The 19,124-nt window shown below is 41.1% G+C and overlaps 1 protein-coding gene across 1 annotated transcript in view; it reads right to left on the minus strand.

The window, feature by feature from the left end:
* Positions 1-1,117: 1,117 nt before the first annotated feature.
* The window catches only part of LOC149315576 (uncharacterized), a 341,366-nt gene continuing 323,359 nt past the window's right edge, over positions 1,118-19,124 (minus strand). Inside the window, exons 3-4 of the mRNA XM_089513323.1 lie at positions 3,696-3,928; positions 1,118-1,222 (exon numbers count right to left, since the gene is read on the minus strand). Coding sequence (XP_089369449.1) covers positions 1,118-1,222; positions 3,696-3,928 — 338 coding nt within the window. The remainder of the gene's footprint in view (positions 1,223-3,695; positions 3,929-19,124) is intronic.

Genomic DNA, 19,124 nt, shown 5'->3' on the forward strand with positions numbered 1-19,124 from the left:
TTTCCAGAATCCTCCAGTCAGTATAGGCTGTATTGATCTTGGCCACCATAATTGGAGTATTATGCTCTGGAGATGCCTGGGGTTTGACATGATGTGGGCCAAATGTGTCCGGATGGTCACCGGGTGAAACTATATTGTTCCACTGGCTCGTCCATCTCAAATCTGCTGCTGATGCTGCGACCTCACTGACCAAGAGCCTGGCCATCACTGTCACTTCTGCTAATGTCGGAACAAGGTAGTGATAAATGAGGACAGGGTAGAGCAGAGCCCTTTTTTGTTGATCACATGGTGGGGCACCCTGTTTTGACCTCAGTAGAAGTGACAACCAAGGCTGGCAAGCAAGGCCACGGTGGCACTGAGGGGGGTAGGCTAGTAGAATAATGTGATGGATGTGTAGACCGTTGTTTTGCTCTGGATCTGCCCTAAACCAGCTGTTCTCACTCACATCCCACACCCAGGTTCACTCTGAGTTTCCTGGAAACTCCATAATAAACAGTGTTTTCTGTTAAGACAGATTAATGAGTTAAAGAAGTGGATTCACTGTGTGTGTTTTGAGGACTCATTGCATTGCATACAGGGTGTGTTTCTGGTTTTAGACGAGTCCATTGCCACTGAGCATGCTTGCTGGAGGATTTTAGGAGTTGTAATATGAAAAGCAAGCTCCAGGAAAAGAGATTCCACCTCAACATTAGGAGGAACTTCCTGACAGTAAGGGCTGTTCAACAGTGGAACAAACTCCCTCAGAGTGTAGTGGAGTCTCCTTCCTTGGAGGTCTTTAAGCAGAGGCTGGATGGCCATCTGTGGGGGATGCTTTGGTTGTGATTTCCTGCATGGCAGGGGGTTGGACTGGATGGCTCTTGCAGTCTCTTCCAACTCTATGATTCTATGATTCCATGAAAAGAAATGTTTTCAGGTTCTGTCCAAGTGACATAATCACCATTTATGCTTTTATGTTAACTTGGTCAAGAGAACTAGAGTGAAAACCTTTGTGCACTCAGATCTCTCTTTCAAATGTTCACTATAAAAATGTCCACCATCACAGATGCAAGGGGCTATTCAGTTTCTTAATGGCTTGTCCCTTTAGCTACTCAAGAGACTAAAGGAAGGTTTTCAAAGGTCAAGGTTTCCACAGATCAAAGCCATTGTTCACAATTAATCTGAATGCACTGAATGTCAGCAGTTCAGGAATGGCCAGAAAATGGGGGTCAGGGAAAGTAGATGACTGTGAAAATGTATAAGTGGAAATGTATAAGAATGTGAAGTCTGTTTACTTGCAGTTGGACTCCACTGTGAATAAGATGTATCCCTGGCCATCAGAACCTCTCCCAACAAATTGTGTTATTGTGCTAATAAACATACCAATTCACTCTTTCAACAGTGATACAAAGGCTTTGCCAAATTAAACTTTCATGAAAACTAATGTGCTCTGAACATCTGTTATCACAGCTCAGTGAAAGCAGCTTTCCTTTAGTTTGTTGTTGAGTGCAACAGACTGTAAATCAACATCCCTGCCTTGGAAAAAGAAAATATGATGATAGGATTTTGCCCTCCTGCACTCGGGAAAATTAATTAATAATCCAGCATTGAGGTCAAATTGACCCCAATTAAGTCACCACTTAAAAAAATGGATTAGCTTTTTATATAAAAATGGACATGCTTTTTAAATGGCTTTTAATGATGTTGATCATTTAATTGTATTTCAACTTCTGAATGTTTTAGTGATGTGTAGTTTTATCTGGGTCTGTTTTAATGTCTGTAAACCTGGCCTAAAAGGCAACAGATCCCATTTGTGCTTTGAATCTAAGCAGGGTCAGCTCTGGTTAGTACTTGCATGGGAGATCACCAATGAATACCAGGTGCTGTAGGCTATATTTCAGAGGAAAAAACTGGCAAAACCATCTCTGACTATTCCTTGCTTAAGAAAATCTTTGAAATTCATGCAGTTTCCTTAAGTCAACAGGCAATTTGAAGGCACACATCCCAAGGCTACTAAAAAGGAGATGTGACTACTACTACTGCTGCTACTACTACTACGAACAACAACCTTAAACACTAGAATCTATTTTACAGTGATTCCAATGTAATATAAAATACAATTCTACATGCAGACTTACTATAGTAGCAGAGTATAGCTATACAAAAATAGTAACTATAATTTGAAATACAACAAAATCCAAAATCTACAAAACAATTATACTTTTATTGGACCAACTAAAACACACAAAATGCATCATGCAGACTTTTAAAGCTTTACTGCCCTCTTTATTAGACAAAGGAGTTTATCAGACAAGGGGAATTGGAAGTATAACCCGATGGCAATCTGAACGCAATCACAGGGTTTAACGTTATTGCATGATAACCCACTACACACAAATTCGGGCAATGGGAAGTCAGTCCGAACGCAATCATGGGGTTTCACATTATTGCGTGATAGACTGCCACACACAAATTTGGGCAATGGCATGCTATTTTCGGGCAATGGGGAGCCAGTTCGAATGCAATAAGTATTCATGTAATTGTGCAAAACTAGCAACTTTAAGTGAATGCATTTTGGCCCCACTTTCTTTTCATTTGAATTTAAGAAAAATTCCTCCTGTTTGATAAACTCCAAAATGTTAAAAAGCATACAGGAGAAGGAAAGTGACAGTGTTAGTTACAGGTCTACACTTCGTTTCAGAGGAATTCTTGGCCAATCGGGCAGATAGCTCTACACAGAGCAAAATTAGCCTGGGTTTCAGTGGAAGTTATTTTGCTACTACTAATGGAATTGAAATTTTATTGCCTGTGTTTTGCTGCATTTTGTTCCCAGTCCCTACATGGCCAAGAAGTGTAATGGCCTCTGCCTGTATTAATATCCCTCTAGAGTCTAGACCATCTTAATGGTCAACAGAAGTAACTTCTGAGACAAATGTAATAATAATAATAATAATAATAATAATAATAATAATAATAATAATAAAATTTTTATTTATATACCGCCCTTCCAACAGATCAGGGTGGTTAACAACAGGTTAAAAATAATGGTAAAAATACATCAATACATACAAATTCAATAAAAAACAGAAAAAACAGAAAAGCCCCGAATTAGCCAATCCCCTTGCCAGTGAAGAGGAAGGAGGCCCATTGGACTTTAGTCGGGGAATGCAATGCAGAAAAGGAAGGTCTTTAGATCCCTTCTAAAGGGCCAGGGAGGTGGCCGAGCGGAGCTCTATGGGCAGCGTATTCCAGAGGGCCGGGGCGGCGATGGAGAATGTCTTCCTAGTAGTGGAGACAAGCCTAGCCCTGGGAACCCTAAGTAGTTGCTGCCCAGATGTTCTGAGGGTGCGGGACGGAATGTATGGGGAGAGGCGGTCCTTCAGATATCCTGGGCCCAAGCCATTTAGGGCTTTATAGGTCATCACCAACACCTTATATTGTGCCCGGAAGCGAATCGGCAGCCAATGCAGATCTTTTAACACCGGTGTAATGTGGCTGGCCCTGGAGGTACCAGTGACCAGCCTGGCTGCCATGTTTTGTACCATTTGTAGCTTCCGGGTTTGGTATAAGGGTTGCCCCATGTAGAGTGCATTGCAGAAATCCAGTCTCGAGGTTACCAGAGCGTGTACCACAGTTTCAAGGTCCCTCTGGGCCAGGTATGGGCGCAGCTGGCGAATAAGCCGAAGCTGATGACAGGTGCTCTTGACCGTCGCATTCACCTGAGCAGTCAGGTGAAGGGACGAGTCAAGAAGCACCCCCAGACTGCGCACGGAGTCCTTCACAGGGAGCGTGACCCCATTCAGGATAGGTGGAACCACCGCCATTCCTGGACCAGGGGAACCTATCACGAGTACCTCCGTCTTCTCTGGATTCAGCTTGAGTCGGTTTTCCCTCATCCAGCCCATTACTGACTCCAGACAGGCCACGAGAGGCGAGACGCCATCCTCAGTCACTGCATCAGTCGGAGACATAGAGAAGATTATTTGGGTGTCATCAGCGTACTGATAACCCCGCGCCCCATGTCTCCGGATGATCTCTCCCAGCGGTTTCATGTAAATGTTAAATAGCATGGGAGACAGAATGGCTCCCTGAGGGACCTCGGTTTTAAGGGCTCTCTCATCGGAGCACACGTCTCCCAACTGCACCATCTGGGACCTCCCAGAGAGGTAGGACCGGAACCACTGGAGCGCAGTGCCCCCGATTCCCACCTCTGCCAGGCGCCCCAGAAGGATACCATGGTCTATGGTATCGAAAGCCGCTGAGATGTCCAAGAGCACCAACAGGGACACGCTTCCCCTGTCGATGCCCAGGTGTGTGACTTGAGAATTATCACTTTTCTTTGCCTGTATGGTTTTGACATCTTTACCTAATAAAGAAGCCAGTGAAATTTCAAAAACTTCTTTTGTATGTTTCAGTTGGCCCAATAAAGATACCACTGTTTTGTGGATTTGAGATTTTGTTGTTTTTTGCTGAATGGCCAGCATGGCTACCCCAAATATGTTTTGTGCAATATAAAATGAAATTTCAGTGTTAACTACTATGGGGCCCACTGATACTGTCAGGTTTTCCTCTCTCTCTTAGAGGAGAGTGTGACCAAAGGAGGGCGACTGAAATGGTGAAGGGTCTGGAAACCATGTCCTATGAGGAATGACTTAGGGAGCTGGGGATGTTTAGCCTGGAGAAAAGAAGGTTAAGAGGTGATATCATAGCCCTGTTTAAATATTTGAAGGGATGTCATATTGAGGAGGGAGCTAACTTGTTTTCTGCTGCTCCAGAGACTAGGACCCAAAACAATGGATGCAAGCTACAGGAAAAGAGATTGCACCTCAACATTGGGAGGAACTTCCTGACAGTAAGTGCTGTTTGACAGTGGAGCACATTCCTCCCTCGGATTGTGGTGGAGTCTCCTTCTTTGGAGGTCTTTAAGAAGAGGCTGGATGGTCATCTGTCGGGGATGCTTTGATGGAGAGTTCCTGCATGGCAGGGGGTTGGACTGGATGGCCCTTGTGGTCTCTTCCAACTCTACGAGTCTATGATTCTATGAGGAATGAATAATAAAAGTACTGAAATGGTCAGGCATCTTAACTACAGCACCAATGCAAAGTAGCTTGCACCTTGTCAAATATGGGATTTTACCTCTGTTTTGGTTATACAGTGTTTATTCCCCATCCCATGTCTTTAATTGAGGTCTGACCCCAATTCCCCTTTACTGAGATTGCCCAATTCAAAGCAAAACAAAGCGAAAGAGGCTGCAACACTACAGAGCAGATGTACAGAGAAACTGAACATTTTTTTAAAAAAATGTGGCATATTAAGTGAGAAAGGGAGAAGTTATAGACCTATACATTGCTATAAGACTAAGCATGTTTTTTAAAATGTGTTTTAGTAATCACTTTGTTCACAACTAATATTTGTAAGCTTCTAAAAGAATTACAATGGGCCTCTGATATCTGCTGGACTTTGGTTCAAGGATCCCTGTGGATACCATAATCTGTGGATGCTCAAGTCCCATTAAACACAATGGCACTGTAAAATGGTGTCTCTCATATAAAATGGCAATATCAAGGTTTACCTTTTGGAATATATATATATTTAAAATATTTTCAAGTCGTGGATGCTTGACTCCACGGATAAAAAAAAATCCATAGATATGGAGGGCTGAATGTACATTTAAAAAGTATGACTGAGGATCCACTGGAACCATTTAATGAAACTAAGCTCTGACAAAACTCGCATATGCAATGATCTTAAACTGAATTCTGCAGAAGACATTCTGGACCTTTGAGCTCAAGGAGTTAAGCTCCTCCTTCCCTTTCTTCATATTTCCGTCATGGCACTGAAATGGAGATACGTTCCAAAGGGATAGCCCAGAGCTCAAAAGGAATATAGTGCTTGAGTAATTGGAGCCAGGTAACAGAACAGGTGCTATTACAACTCAAGTATCACCGCCCTCACTACTTACACTTCAGATAACTGGAGCAATTTCTCCAGCTTCAGATTAGGTCTGACCCCAAAGCTACACTCACTGAAGAAAAAAGAACTGAATTCCAAATGAAGTTGATGTCTTTCATTTCTCCCCTAACTTGACACATTCCTATTACTGTACCTCCTTATCGTTATGTGTTTTTACCTGAGAGTGCATGACAGTTAACATTAAGTAATACATGTCTCTGAGATAGATCATCCTAGTTCCTGAGGATAAGCCGCTCTTTGAAAGGGAGACAAAGCTGGATCAGTCCTGCCATCATCATCATCATCATCATCATCATCATCATCATCATCATCGTCATCATCATCGTCATCATCATCTATTTATAAAGTGCTGTAAATTTACATAGTGCTGTACATAGTACATAACAACATACAAATAAAAGCCTGCTTGTGGTGTACAATCTAAAAACAAAAGAAAGAATATATAGAATAAACAACATATCATTAAAATAGCTGTGAACAATAAACTATCAATCAGAGGAAGGAAATCGTCTGGAGCAATAGACATTTGAGGGTAGCACTCCTGTTTTCCACTGTTGGAGGACAGAGCTTTGACTGCCATACAGCCTGTCTTGGGACTTTTAAAATAGTTTGTTATCTAAGGTATGGTGGTATTGAAAGGTATGTAAGGTATTGAAAACAATGACATAATTTTCAGCTACCAACTGGCTTGCACACATGGGGGATGTCTGCGAACAAATGTAATCCTATGTCAAAGTGTGTAAAGTGCAGGCCTCCAGGTATTGCTGGACTATGACTTCCATCAGCCCTAGCCAGCATAGTCAGTAGTGAGGGATGATAATTACTGTCCATCAACATCTGAAGGAATGCACTTTACCTGCCCATCTTTTCTTGAAGGTGCCCTCTATTTGGAAAGCTGCCCACTCTGAGATCTAGGCATCATTAGAACCCAGTTCCTTAATTGTCTATATTTATGACTGACTTGGTATTGCCTGCCATGCGCCTCGATAAAGCTGAAATCCTACCACCTCCCCCAGCTTGACAAATTGGTTTTAAAGCTTATGGCCCATATGTCCTCCCCCACTCTGTCTGGATGCTAGTTCCGCAGAGCTAAAAAAAATCTAAATAATAAAAGCCAGTCTCTTTCCCAAGTGAAATGGATTGATACAAAAAGGCATTATTTGGAAGATGGTTATTACAATCAAGACAGTTCTGCTTTGCCCTACAATTTCCTAATGAGATATGCCATTTCAGTTTTTTTTAAAAGTTTGCTTGACTTGCTATATCTGCCAATATACTCGTGTCTGTGTTTTACATAGGTATAGAAAAGGCCAGACAAGAATTCATATAACCACCTGTTTGGTAAGGCCTGCAGGTGATATTTGCAAAAGATTTAGCATATTGTCAGCAGCTGATTGAGGAATGCCCGAGTTGCCATTCTTGCAAACACACGGTGATATATGAAAACAAACTCTGTATTTTTAAGTAGTTGGGAGTATTTATCTTCCTGAAGCAAAACAGTCAGCATGTTCCAGAGAGACCTTAACTTTGCTTGACAAAGCTCCTATCACAATCTCAGAAAAATGTCACTTTTAAAAAAACAAAAAGGAACCTCTGTAACATAGCATCAAAATCTGAACATGCACATTGCACCACCCCAATCACAGTTCTGACAGTCCAGTTAACTCTTTGCATTACACTGACGTCGCTTTCATTTCAACATATTTTTAAGAATTGGGACAATGGGAGGGATCTAAGTTATTACAAGAGATAAGATCTAAGCAGGATATTTAGGAGAGGGAGAAGGGATTCAATCAAATCAATTCAGGAATTCCACCATCATCACCACTTTCAAACTGTGTATTGTTGAGAGAGAGAGAGAGAGAGAGAGAGAGAGAGAGAGAGAGAGACTTCTCAAAGATTAAGATGAAAAGCTAGATGAACATGGGTGGAACAGAGGGGCTGAACAGACCAGCATAAAGAGCCAGCTTCAGGGTGGTGTGGCGACTGCCCACTACCTGCTCTGACTCCGCCCCCGAACTGGCATCACACTGCCTACCCAATGGGTAATGTGGAAGCACTCCTGCAGTGCAGCAATTACATGCCACGCACCCCAGGAATGGAGAAGAACAGTGGCAGTGGTGAAAGGGGTGTCTTTCTTTCTGGCGCAAAAAGGAGCAGCACTTTGCTGCTCCTTTTTGGGCTGGAAAAATGCCAGATCGTGGCTGCAGCATTCAATGCAAATTTGATAGAAACCTGAATAAGCCTCATACCTTTTGGTTCTCTTCCCCAGCAATGATGGCTGGCTGCCCACCCATAGGATCTGTTCATCACCCAGTGCCACTGCTGAAGTTAGAATGAAGTGCCCAGTCATACCATCAATGCTGGGCACCTTGTTCTGACCTCACAGTGACTCACTCCCAGAGTGTCAGTGTCTCGCAGCTCACAGGGAAGCATAGCATCATAGAGCTGGGAGAGACCTCAAGGGATATCATGTCCAACCTCCTGCCATGTGTGAGTGGAGAAGACAATTGCCATTGTTGCTGAAAACCCACAATAAATTGTGAGTTATCTAAATGTGGGTTATGAGGATGATGTCCAGAATTGGGTTTGGGCATTGTGAAGACAGTCCAGACCTGATTTGGAGTTTTGGCCATGAACTGTGTAAGCAGGACACAGCAAGCCTGGTAGGAACTCAGGGTAATCACCCATACAGGCAAGGCCTAAATATAAAGTTGAAAAGTGGAATATACAGTAAAAACTTGGGGCATCTGTTCTGGACCCCCGAAGATAAAAAAAATCTAAGGATGTTCAAGTTCTGTTGTTCCCAATGCTGGCACATGCACACAGCTGCACCACCATTAGGGACAGAGGAACTTCAGGGGGAGTCCCATTGTCCCTAATGACAGTGCAGCTGCACTCATGCACTGCTACTGGGGACAATGGGGCTGTCCCTAGTGGTGATGTGGCCATGTGCATACCATTGGGGACAACACAGGCTTGCCATCCGCAAATGCTCAAATCTGCAGATACCAAAGTCCCACTGCACATTTATTTTGATTACTGGACGGAGGGATCTATTTCATTTGAGAGAAATGTGGTGTTCCAGATGTGGCTAAATTATATCCAGGTCTATTTATACGATACAATTATAGCACTATATTCTACTTCCACTACCATGGTAACATCCTACAGAATCCCAGGACTGGCAGTTTAAGGAAAGGCAATTAGAACTCTTGCGATAGAGCCCTAGTGTTTCACTAGACTACAAACCCCAGGATTCCATTGGGCATTCCCGTGACAGTTGAAGTGGAATATAGCATTATATTTATGTAGTATGAATGGTCTCCAGATATAATCTGCTTTCCATCATTATATGCATTGGAGCTGATACAAAATAAAATTGTTGCCAGAATTTTATCTGGAGTCCTGGTGAAACAATTGTCTCAGGGACAGTGCTACTATTAGTCTGGGCAAGACATGCTGCTTCAGGCAACAGTTTCTGAGGCCTCATCAAAGGGAAGCAAATTATACATTATTTATATAAATGATAAATTATACACACACACATACACCACCACCAACAACAACAGGGGCATAATTTGGATTCTCTGCCTCAGACACCTACGTGTCTCAATCCATCTCTAAGTTGTTTTATCATTTCAGCTTGAAGTTGGTTTTCACCACACAAGAGGGAATTATATTTGCTTTTTTCTATTCCTACACTAAAAATACTGTTCACCATAGAGGAAAACCAGATAGTCCCTTTGTCATACTGACCATTGCTGCAGTGACACTGAAGATACTGCTGTGTCTTCATAGCCAATCTGGTATCAGATGGTTGACACTAGGACCAAGAAAACTAAAGGTGCAAACATCATACATGAGACGATGCAATGTTTTATTGTGTCATGACTTTTGGTAACCTACTTTGTCACACAAATGATTCAGGCTACAGTCCTGGAAGATGCACATATTCATGGTTTGAGACAAAACATAATTTCAATATTTAATAGGCAATAAATAATATTTTGCAGTGAGAAAGTCTGATTATTTTTTCTGCTTTTAATTTTAATTTACTCCTGTGCCTTTGACAGCAGAAGGAGTATGTGAAAACAGAGGAAAACATGTCTCCTACTGTCTTCCATTTCAGCTTACACTTATGGGTACAATACTAGAGCCTGATGTATAAGGCAGAAATCTTATCTTCTATCACTTTATGTCCCAACTAACTGAATATTATTGTTGCTGCTAGTGCTTAATCCTCCAAAAGGGATCCATGAACCTTCCAGTTTTCCTGACCCTTTTTTAACTTCATAAATCGTCCTAGAAGTACCTCAGTGAGTCTTCTCTCACCTTTGCACGCCCTTTTAACCTCAGAAATACTAGAAATACTCTCCCATTCTTCTACTTTTTCCTGCCTCAGGAATGGAAGCAGCAGTGCCTCAGAAAGCCCTCGCCTGTTTTCTAATTGAATTATATCTGGCATTGCTCAGGTCTTGACACAACATCCTAAAAGGGTTTATTGGGGCTTATTGTTTAACCACTTTTTTAAAAAAGCAATATCTGGAATTTTAGAACATTATTTCAGAGAGTTGTTTCTTATTTTCCTGTCCCCTCCGCTTTTAAAATGAAATTTTAGCAGCATTATCTTCACCCATTTCTTTTCCCCCACTTTTCTCCTATTTCAAGAAATGTATCAACACTGGCTAATAAAATCATCTTGTGTGACATCAAAGGCTTTCATGGCTGGCATCCATAGTTTTTGGTGGGTTTCAGGGCTATGTAGCCATGTTCTAGAACATGGCCACATAGTCCCAAAACCCCACAAAAACTCACCTTGTTTTCTACATCTTTTGATAATATTTCCCCATACATAATGCAGGCCCTACAATTTCACTTCTATAAGCTCCCATTAGGAATTTCACAACAGACTGGACAACAATCCAAAACACTGGAAAGTATTGAAGGGTCAATTGCCATTTTCTGAGGAGTTAAGGCTTCTTCCCTTTTTTGTTTCTCGGAAGCCCCACAACTGGGATTTTGACTTTAAACTTTTAACCAAAAAAATAAAAATAAATGTTCTAGCAAATTTTCAGTTGTTTAGAAGGTCCTGATGAGTTATGGCTGCAGTAGACAGATACATCTCTTCTATTATTATAGATAGCTCTTTAATATTTAGGGCTCATTCCCACTTACCTCTTGATTCACTTCTTGAACCAATTTCTGAAACTGGTTCAGCAAACAGCATGGTTCCCACTATGTTTGCGCTGGTTTCAAGAATCAGTGCAGGAAGTGACAGCCGCAGCTTCCCCGCCATGTCTCCTTCTGTCGTTCTGGCCATACCAGAGGTGGAGGAGAGGCCAGGAAGGAAGGAGAGAGGCAGGCCGGGAGGATGGAGGACTGAAGACGGAGCATGGAGGTATGGCCAGGAAAACCACTGCCAGTGGGAACCAGCCCAAAAAACACCCCATTTTACCCGCGTCTTTTTGACGTGGGTAAAATGGGTAAAAACCATGCCCCCCCCTTTCCGAATCACTTCAGGGATTTGACTTAAGTGGGAACCATGGTGGTTTAAACCGGATCGAGATCTGGTTTAAACCGTCATGGAAACAACCCCTTAGTTAACACTTTAACTTTTATGGCTCCATCCCACAGAATCCTGGCATTAGTAGCTTCATGAGGTATTCGGTATTACCTGACAGAGAGCACTAGTGCCTCATCAAACTACAAATAATACAGCCATTGCAGTTAAAGATGTATCCCAGTGCTAAAAGTGTGTTGTGTGAAAGATGTCTTTCTCTACTTGTTGTTCTCTTCTCGGATCAGAAAGTCTAGTTTGCCTGCAACTGGTATGGGATCAATATGCTTCCTGATTTAAGCCTTCTGGCAATGGATACTAGCTGTGTCCAATGGTATTTACATCCACTGAATATCTTGAAATGTGTACACTGAGAGAATGGAGGGAGGAATGGGAATATATGTGTGAGTGTGTTGTGTACCCCATTAGTTTTTGGTCTTACACATTATATAGAAGTGTTGGTGATGAAAATTGCTGTTTTCTATCTTGTCATACCAAGGTACTGCTTTTCTATCAAAGAAACACTTTTCGCTCTGCCACCCTGATGGAAACTTTTAACGTGTGATGTGTTAAAATCAAATCACTTCTGTATGGATCCCCCCACCCAAACCCTGCAATAAATGGCTGCTGTGAAATGGCATGAAAGATAGTGAACTGTAAAGGAGAAGGGGTCTTTTTCCCCTCAAGAAACAACAGATGTCACCAGGGTCATCTCTACTTAGCAAAATATCATTAAAAAATAAGACTGTGATTCTGAGCAACATATTCAAAAGGGAAACACCTATATTTTGTCCTTTGCATTACAAAAGCTCTGAACTGCTGCTGTCTTTGTTGTTTCATCTTTTCCCACCCCATTAAATCAGACACTTCTTCTAAATCAAGCCCTCGGGGAGGAAGAGACAAAAGTGATGAGAATGCAGTGTGTGAATACAAAAGTGGAGCATGTGTTTTATAACTAACTCTGCTCAGAGATCAAGGGAAATGTCATTGTTTATAGCCATCAGAAAAGAATCAATGTAATTATATTTGTAGTACCAATTCAGGTCATTATTCTAATACATACACCGCAATGCCACAAGAGCAGTTTCTAACTGAATGGGTTTTGATTTCTTAACTCTTTCCTGATGAGATATTTAAAGAAGCCAAACAAAGCCACCACTCGATAACCCTTTGTCCTAATGGACATACCTGAATTGAAGGGAGGAAAGGTGTAGTGATATCACAGTTTTCACATCAATCTAAGGGTATTGGTGGCATATAAGTCTCTCACACACAATCCTGTATCCTTCTAAGTGTATGCCCGCTATGCTAAGAAGCAAGGGAAATATGCCTTCAACTGTCTCCTCACTCTACAAATGCAAACAGCATATTTATTGTAAATGTTCACATTCAAAGGTGGTTTCTGCTTCCCTTTGTGGTTGAAGGAAGAGCACACCCAATGCTTTTCCTTCTGCTTGGCAAAGCATACATCTTGGAATCATGAGAGAACCAGCTGATATTATACGATTCCACTATAACACATATTTCCAAGAAAGCACCAACTGGGTAAATTTCATAGAATATCTGTGAGAAAGTTCATCTCTGCTTTATTCCTCTCTTGTATTCTGGCCATCTCCTTGGATCCCGGGTTTCTGTGGGATGCCAGATGGGACACCATCCTCAACCACAAAACCATGTTTTTATGGTGGATTTCACTGACTTACAATAATGAACTTCTATTTCTCTGTATCCTAACCTTTAAATTAATGTTCAGTTTACTAGAGGTGGGAGAGGCAGAGGGACCAAATCTGCTACCTTTTGTATTGTCCACCCCAGTGCTCCTGCTTCATCTACTGGTTTTTAAAGGCCGTGGAAGCATCATTTGGTTTTGGATTATGAGGGTTTCAGTAAGGACCTGTTCCTATCCAAGACCTGCTCTAAAGATCAACCCAAAGAAAGAAAGAGACAGAAAAGGAAAATTTGCTGTCCTTACAGCAAGGTTCTCAAGTGATTCACAGTTCAGATGTTTGGATCAACAGGGTGAGTATCTTCATTAATGCTCTCTCAGTAACCTGGATTTCTTCCAACAACTCCCCCACCCCGCACACCATACCATGCTGTTCTGAACTATTCCCAACCTTCTGTATTGCAAACTAGGATGTGCTGGCAGTAAAAGGATTTTATGCAAGATCCATCAATTGCCAAGGACATGCTAAAAAAAAGTTAATCATGTAAAATGTGTTGTTACCAATGTACACTAAAGATACACAGTAACACTGAACAGCTGTTGTGTTAGCCTCCAACTAAGAGTAGTAAACATACAGAAATATATGCATGCTTTTTTTTTTTACAAGGGGAACTAGTTTCAGAATAGCTTCCTCCTTTACATCTGAAGCAGTCATCATCATCAATAGTAATACTACTATTACTACTATTACTACTAATTATAATGCTTATTTCCAATGCCCTTTTTACTAAAGGGCAGAACACCAGACATACATAATCAAACACAAAACAATAAAACAAAGCCTATCATATGCTAAAAATAAAATGCCCAACTCCCCATCAGTTGCTACTTGTCTTGGCAGGTTTAGGCACACTCAGAATCTTAATCAAGCAAATTAAAGAGTCAGTCTTCAACCCTTGTGAAAATGAGTATGATCTTCCTCCAGCTAGAGATAGAAAAGAAGGTGGTTTCATAAACATGGAGCCAGATCCTGAAAGACTTGAAGCCTTGACAGAGCCATATGCATTGATTGAACCACCAATAATCCTTTGCCTGTAGTTCTTACATTCTAAGATGGTACGTACCATGTCAGCTCAGCTGCCAAGTACTGGCAGTGATGACACACCTGTTCCAAAAAAGCACTGAGGCAAAAGGAGCAAAGAAACAACACATGCACCAAAAGACTACGTTTGTGTATACCAACTCCTGCCAATCTTATAGGAACCAGCTACCATCCTCACAAATGGTCTTTATCTTTTTTGCTGGAATCAGCTCAAGTACTGATCCCAGGCAGTGAAAGAGAGAGAGAAAACAGAAACTGGAAGTGGCCAAAGAGATGCTTCTGTAAAAACTAGGTATATTTTATATAGATTAAGACCTAGAAATTAAAACATGGAAAGGTACTTTTACATACAAGCATAAATACAGGTATTCCTCAGTTAATGCAGTAGATGTGTTCCTTGGCATTGCTTCTTTATCAGAAAATGTGGTACCAGAGGCAGAAATAATATGGAAAGAATAGGGAAATGTTCCTACACTAAAAAGAAAAGAAAGCAGTTCAACATATTTAAGCAAATATTCCATCCAAAAATAACAATATGTGCATGTGAAATGATACTTCTTTAACAAGTATCCCTTGTAAAGAACATTTTGGATCCTCAAGAGATTATTGCAAAGCCTCTTCTAAATTGCATCCAGCAATACTTTTTTCCCTTCCATTAACCACTGCTTCTTATGATTTCCATTTTGGTGGCCAAACTGATAGATCTATGCTTTTTTCATAGAATCATAGAATCATAGAGTTGGAAGAGACCACAAGGGCCATCCAGTCCAACCCCCTGCCATGCAGGAACTTTCAATCAAAGCATCCCCGATAGATGGCCATCCAGCTTCTGCTTAAAAACCTCTAAGGAAGGAGACTCCACTACACTCCGAGGGAACAGCCCTTACTGTCAAGAAGTTCCTCCTAATGTTCAGGTGGAAACTCTTTTCCTGGAGCTTGCATCCATTGTTCCTAGTCCTAGTTTTTGGAACAGCAGAAAACAAGCTTGCTCCCTCCTCAATATGACATCCCTTCAAATATTTAAACAGGGCTATCATATCACCTCTTAACCTTCTTTTCTCCAGGCTAAACAGCCCCAGCTCCCTGAGTCGTTCCTCATAGGGCATAGTTTCCAGCCCTTCACCATTTTAGTCACCCTCCTTTGGACATGCTCCAGTTTCTCAATGTCCTTTTTGAATTGTGGTGCCCAGAACTGGACACAATATTCCAGGTGGGGCCTGACCAAAGCAGAATAGAGTGGCACTATTATTTCTCTTGATCTAGACACTATACTTTTATTGATGCAGCCTCAAATTGCATTGGCTTTTTTAGCTGCCGCCTTGCACTGTTGACTCATGTTCAACTTGTGGTCTACTTGGACTCCTAGATCCCTTTCACACATAGTTTCATTCAGGCAAGTGTCCCCATCCTATATCTGTGCATTTCATTTTTCTGCCCTAAGTGCAGTATGTTACATTTCTCTCTGTTGAAATTCATTTTGTTAGCTTTGGCCCAGCTTTCTAGTTTATTCAGGTCATTTTGAATTTTTTTTGGGAGCAGCTGGTGAGGCAGGCTTATCTGCTTTCCCCTTTTCTCTTTGTTTCAGTGTTCAGCATACTTTGTAAGGGACAACATGCTTTGTAAAGGATGCAGCTGGTGACAGCTGCAGGTATACACAGCTACAGTATCATCAGCTAGAACAGAACCCCATTATTACCCAACTCAAGGTTTTATTGAACTGTTTTCTGCAGGAACAGTGCTCCAACTTGACACTAAAAATCTGTGTTTCTCCAGCCTCATTCATAATCTTCCCAATGCTAATACTACTACAAACCTCCAGCTAAACAGAGAAGGAAAAAAGAGGGCTGGGGGTGGGTGGGAACATAGAAAAACTTTGTAAAAGGACCTTATTTTTCAGAGCCTTTGTTAACTGAGGTATGCCTGAATAACGATCAGCTGAAGATGTCATCCATAGTGGAGCAATGCTGGCAAGATCATGCTCCAGAACCTAGAGCATCATCCCAGCACTGTTCACTGATGAATGGTGTCAGTTGGTCACTATAGCCATTCTTTGTAAAAGTAACTTTCCAGGCTCTGTCAGACAGGTACATGAATTTTGAGCAGAGACTGCACTGTCCGAAAGCCACAAAAATTGCTCAAAACTGCTCAGATAACAATTCATATGTACCCAAGGATAGACATTATAAGCACACCCAAAAGTAAATTCTATCCAAATGGAAAGGATTAAATTGCTCTTACTTTTCCACAAAGTTCCAGCCTTTTGCTACTCAGAGGAAACAGATGAACCAAAGAGACACTTTTTCTGTATGCGTTTTTGATGCAAATACAGCAAAATCTGAAAGCTTCCAGGTGAATTAAGAATTGAGAGACTTACCTAGAAAAGAAAAGAATGATAAAGGTGAGGATTAATAAATAAAGCTCTACCAGGATTTTAAAATGACATTTTCAGTTATATATAGAAGCTAACTGTTTTAGAAACCAATGTAACTTTAAAAGTAGCTTATGGTATGACATAATTCTACTTAAAAAACAACAATAGGTGGAAACACAGCCAGGGAGCTCATCAGAACCCAGCCCAAAATTTTAATCTTTCTAACCCATTTCCTACTATCTAATTTCATACTGTTTTCAGTATAAATGGCTTTTGATTACTTATGAAATGGTCCCTCTGCTTCCAGGGATATGCAGAGCTGACTCACAGGGTAATCATGTCTCCTCTTGCCCAGTTTCCTCATTTCAATATAGTTCACTACTTGCACAGGCAACTGTAATAAGAAAATAGTACCATATCCACTACCGGAACTTGGAAAAGGTACTTGTCTAGACTACAATGACGTGAATTTCCCCTAGCACTTTGTTCACTATAGTTTTTTGTTAGTTTTTCGGGCTGTGTGGCTAAAAGAATGTGTTGCCCAAGGTTACCAAGTTATTTTTCCATGGCTGAGGGGGGATTTGCATCCTGGCATCCCAGAAAGGAGTCACTCAAACCACTACTCCACACTGGTTCTTTTTAAGGATGTTTTATAAGTTCTATAACTGTTTCATCTGTTTCTCCTATTATTAGATGCACTTGCAGAAGCAACCAGAAAATGTTATTTTAGCAAAATGACATCCAGTATGGTGACAAAGCAGAGAAATGTTTGTTTACAGTGTTGGCACCTGATGGCAAGGATGAAAAATCTCAATTGGCTATTTTAGTGTTGTTTTATCTGCAGCAGCGAGGTGTACTGTTTTATGTATTATAATTCTTTAACTGTTATTATTTTAATATTCAAATGTTGTTTCTGTTACTATTCTGTGACCTTCTGGAGAGGATCTGTTTTGTTTTAGTGATTACTGCAAAATGATGATGGGTACAATTCATCCTGAAAAGTAGCTTTCAAATCCATTAAATAAATAGATAAATCCATAAAAAATCTGCTTGTGGATGGGTGAGTGAGAGGTGAAGTGATTCATAATGTACCTGCATATCAAGGGTTTCCAGTAGCTTCCATACCTCATTTCCTACCTCAGGTTCCTCCCTAGATGTCATCCAAAGACTCTAGAAAATATTCTAGCAGGAGGAAGAAGTAATGGTGGTAAGCATCATTGCTCAGCCATTCATCTGAATCATGTCAAACAGCCTGGCCTGATACAAGAGAGTTTCCTCCTAAGTTCTTCAGTGAAAATATTACTGCTAGCAGAAAGTTTTCCTTTGGCTTTCCAGCACACTCTTTGAGACACTGGGGAGGGTGCTGAGCACTGTTAGGCAACACAAACCTTGGAAAGCTATCCCACCATCTTCATAGACAAATTTGGTGATGACAAGGGAGATAGCCTTTCTCTATGAATGCTCCCAGGTTGTGGATCTCCCTTCCATGAGTGTTCCGGTTGATCCCCTCTATGCTCTCTTTCTATCAGCTGGTGAATACCTTTTTATCCAGGCAAATCTTTGGGATTCAAATTATGTAGCAGAAGTGCATATAGAGTGACATATTTCTTATTTATCTAAAGCCCAGCGTCATCAGGGGCTAGCCTGAAGATAAAGTGCCCTCCCTCCATAACAGTCATCTTTTGGCCAGTGAGGGAGAGAATAGGCTGGCTCAGTTCCATCAGGGCCAGCCTGAAGATAAAGTGCCCTCCCTCCATAGCTGTCATCTTTCGGCCTGTGAGGGAGAGAATAGGCTGGCTCAGCTCCATCAGGGCTAGCTTGAAGAAGAAGAGCCCTCCCTCTGGTCCATCTGCCTTGGTCCAGGCCTCAGAGGGAGAGAAGAATGCTGGACCTGATCCCCTCCTCTCTCACCATTCCCTTCTCCTTTTGTGTCCTGTCTTTTAGATTGTAAGCCTGAGGGCAGGGAACTGTCTATTATCCTCTCTGTTGTAAACCGCTCGGATTACCAGTGATTGGACGGTATATAAATAAAACCTATTATTATTATTATTATTATTATTATTATTATTATTATTAACTTATTTAAATGTGTTAATTGTTTTAAATGTGTTTTAACTGTTTTAAATACAACAATGTTTTTTTAACTCTTTTAAAAACTTTTGTAAAATAAGAGATTAACTAAGTCTTGTTTTACTATAAGCCACCTTGGATCCTAGTATGGGAAAAAGGCAAGGTATACATTCAATAAATGAATCAGTCTATCTATCAATCAATATTTTTATTTAATGAATTTATATACTGCCTTTCTCCAAGCACAGAATCCAAGGTGACTTACAACCAATGAGAACAAAGTACAGTGGACCCTTGTTATATGCTGGGGTTTGGTTCCAAGATCCCCTGTGGATATCAAAACCCGTGGATGCTCATGTCCCATTAAATATAATGACATAGCAAAATGGGGTCCCTTATTAAAAAA

This window comes from Sceloporus occidentalis, unplaced genomic scaffold (genome assembly GCF_023333645.1).
Source record: "Sceloporus occidentalis isolate IW3139 unplaced genomic scaffold, rSceOcc1.0.p SCAF_3, whole genome shotgun sequence".
Classification (NCBI taxonomy): Eukaryota; Metazoa; Chordata; class Lepidosauria; order Squamata; family Phrynosomatidae; genus Sceloporus; species Sceloporus occidentalis.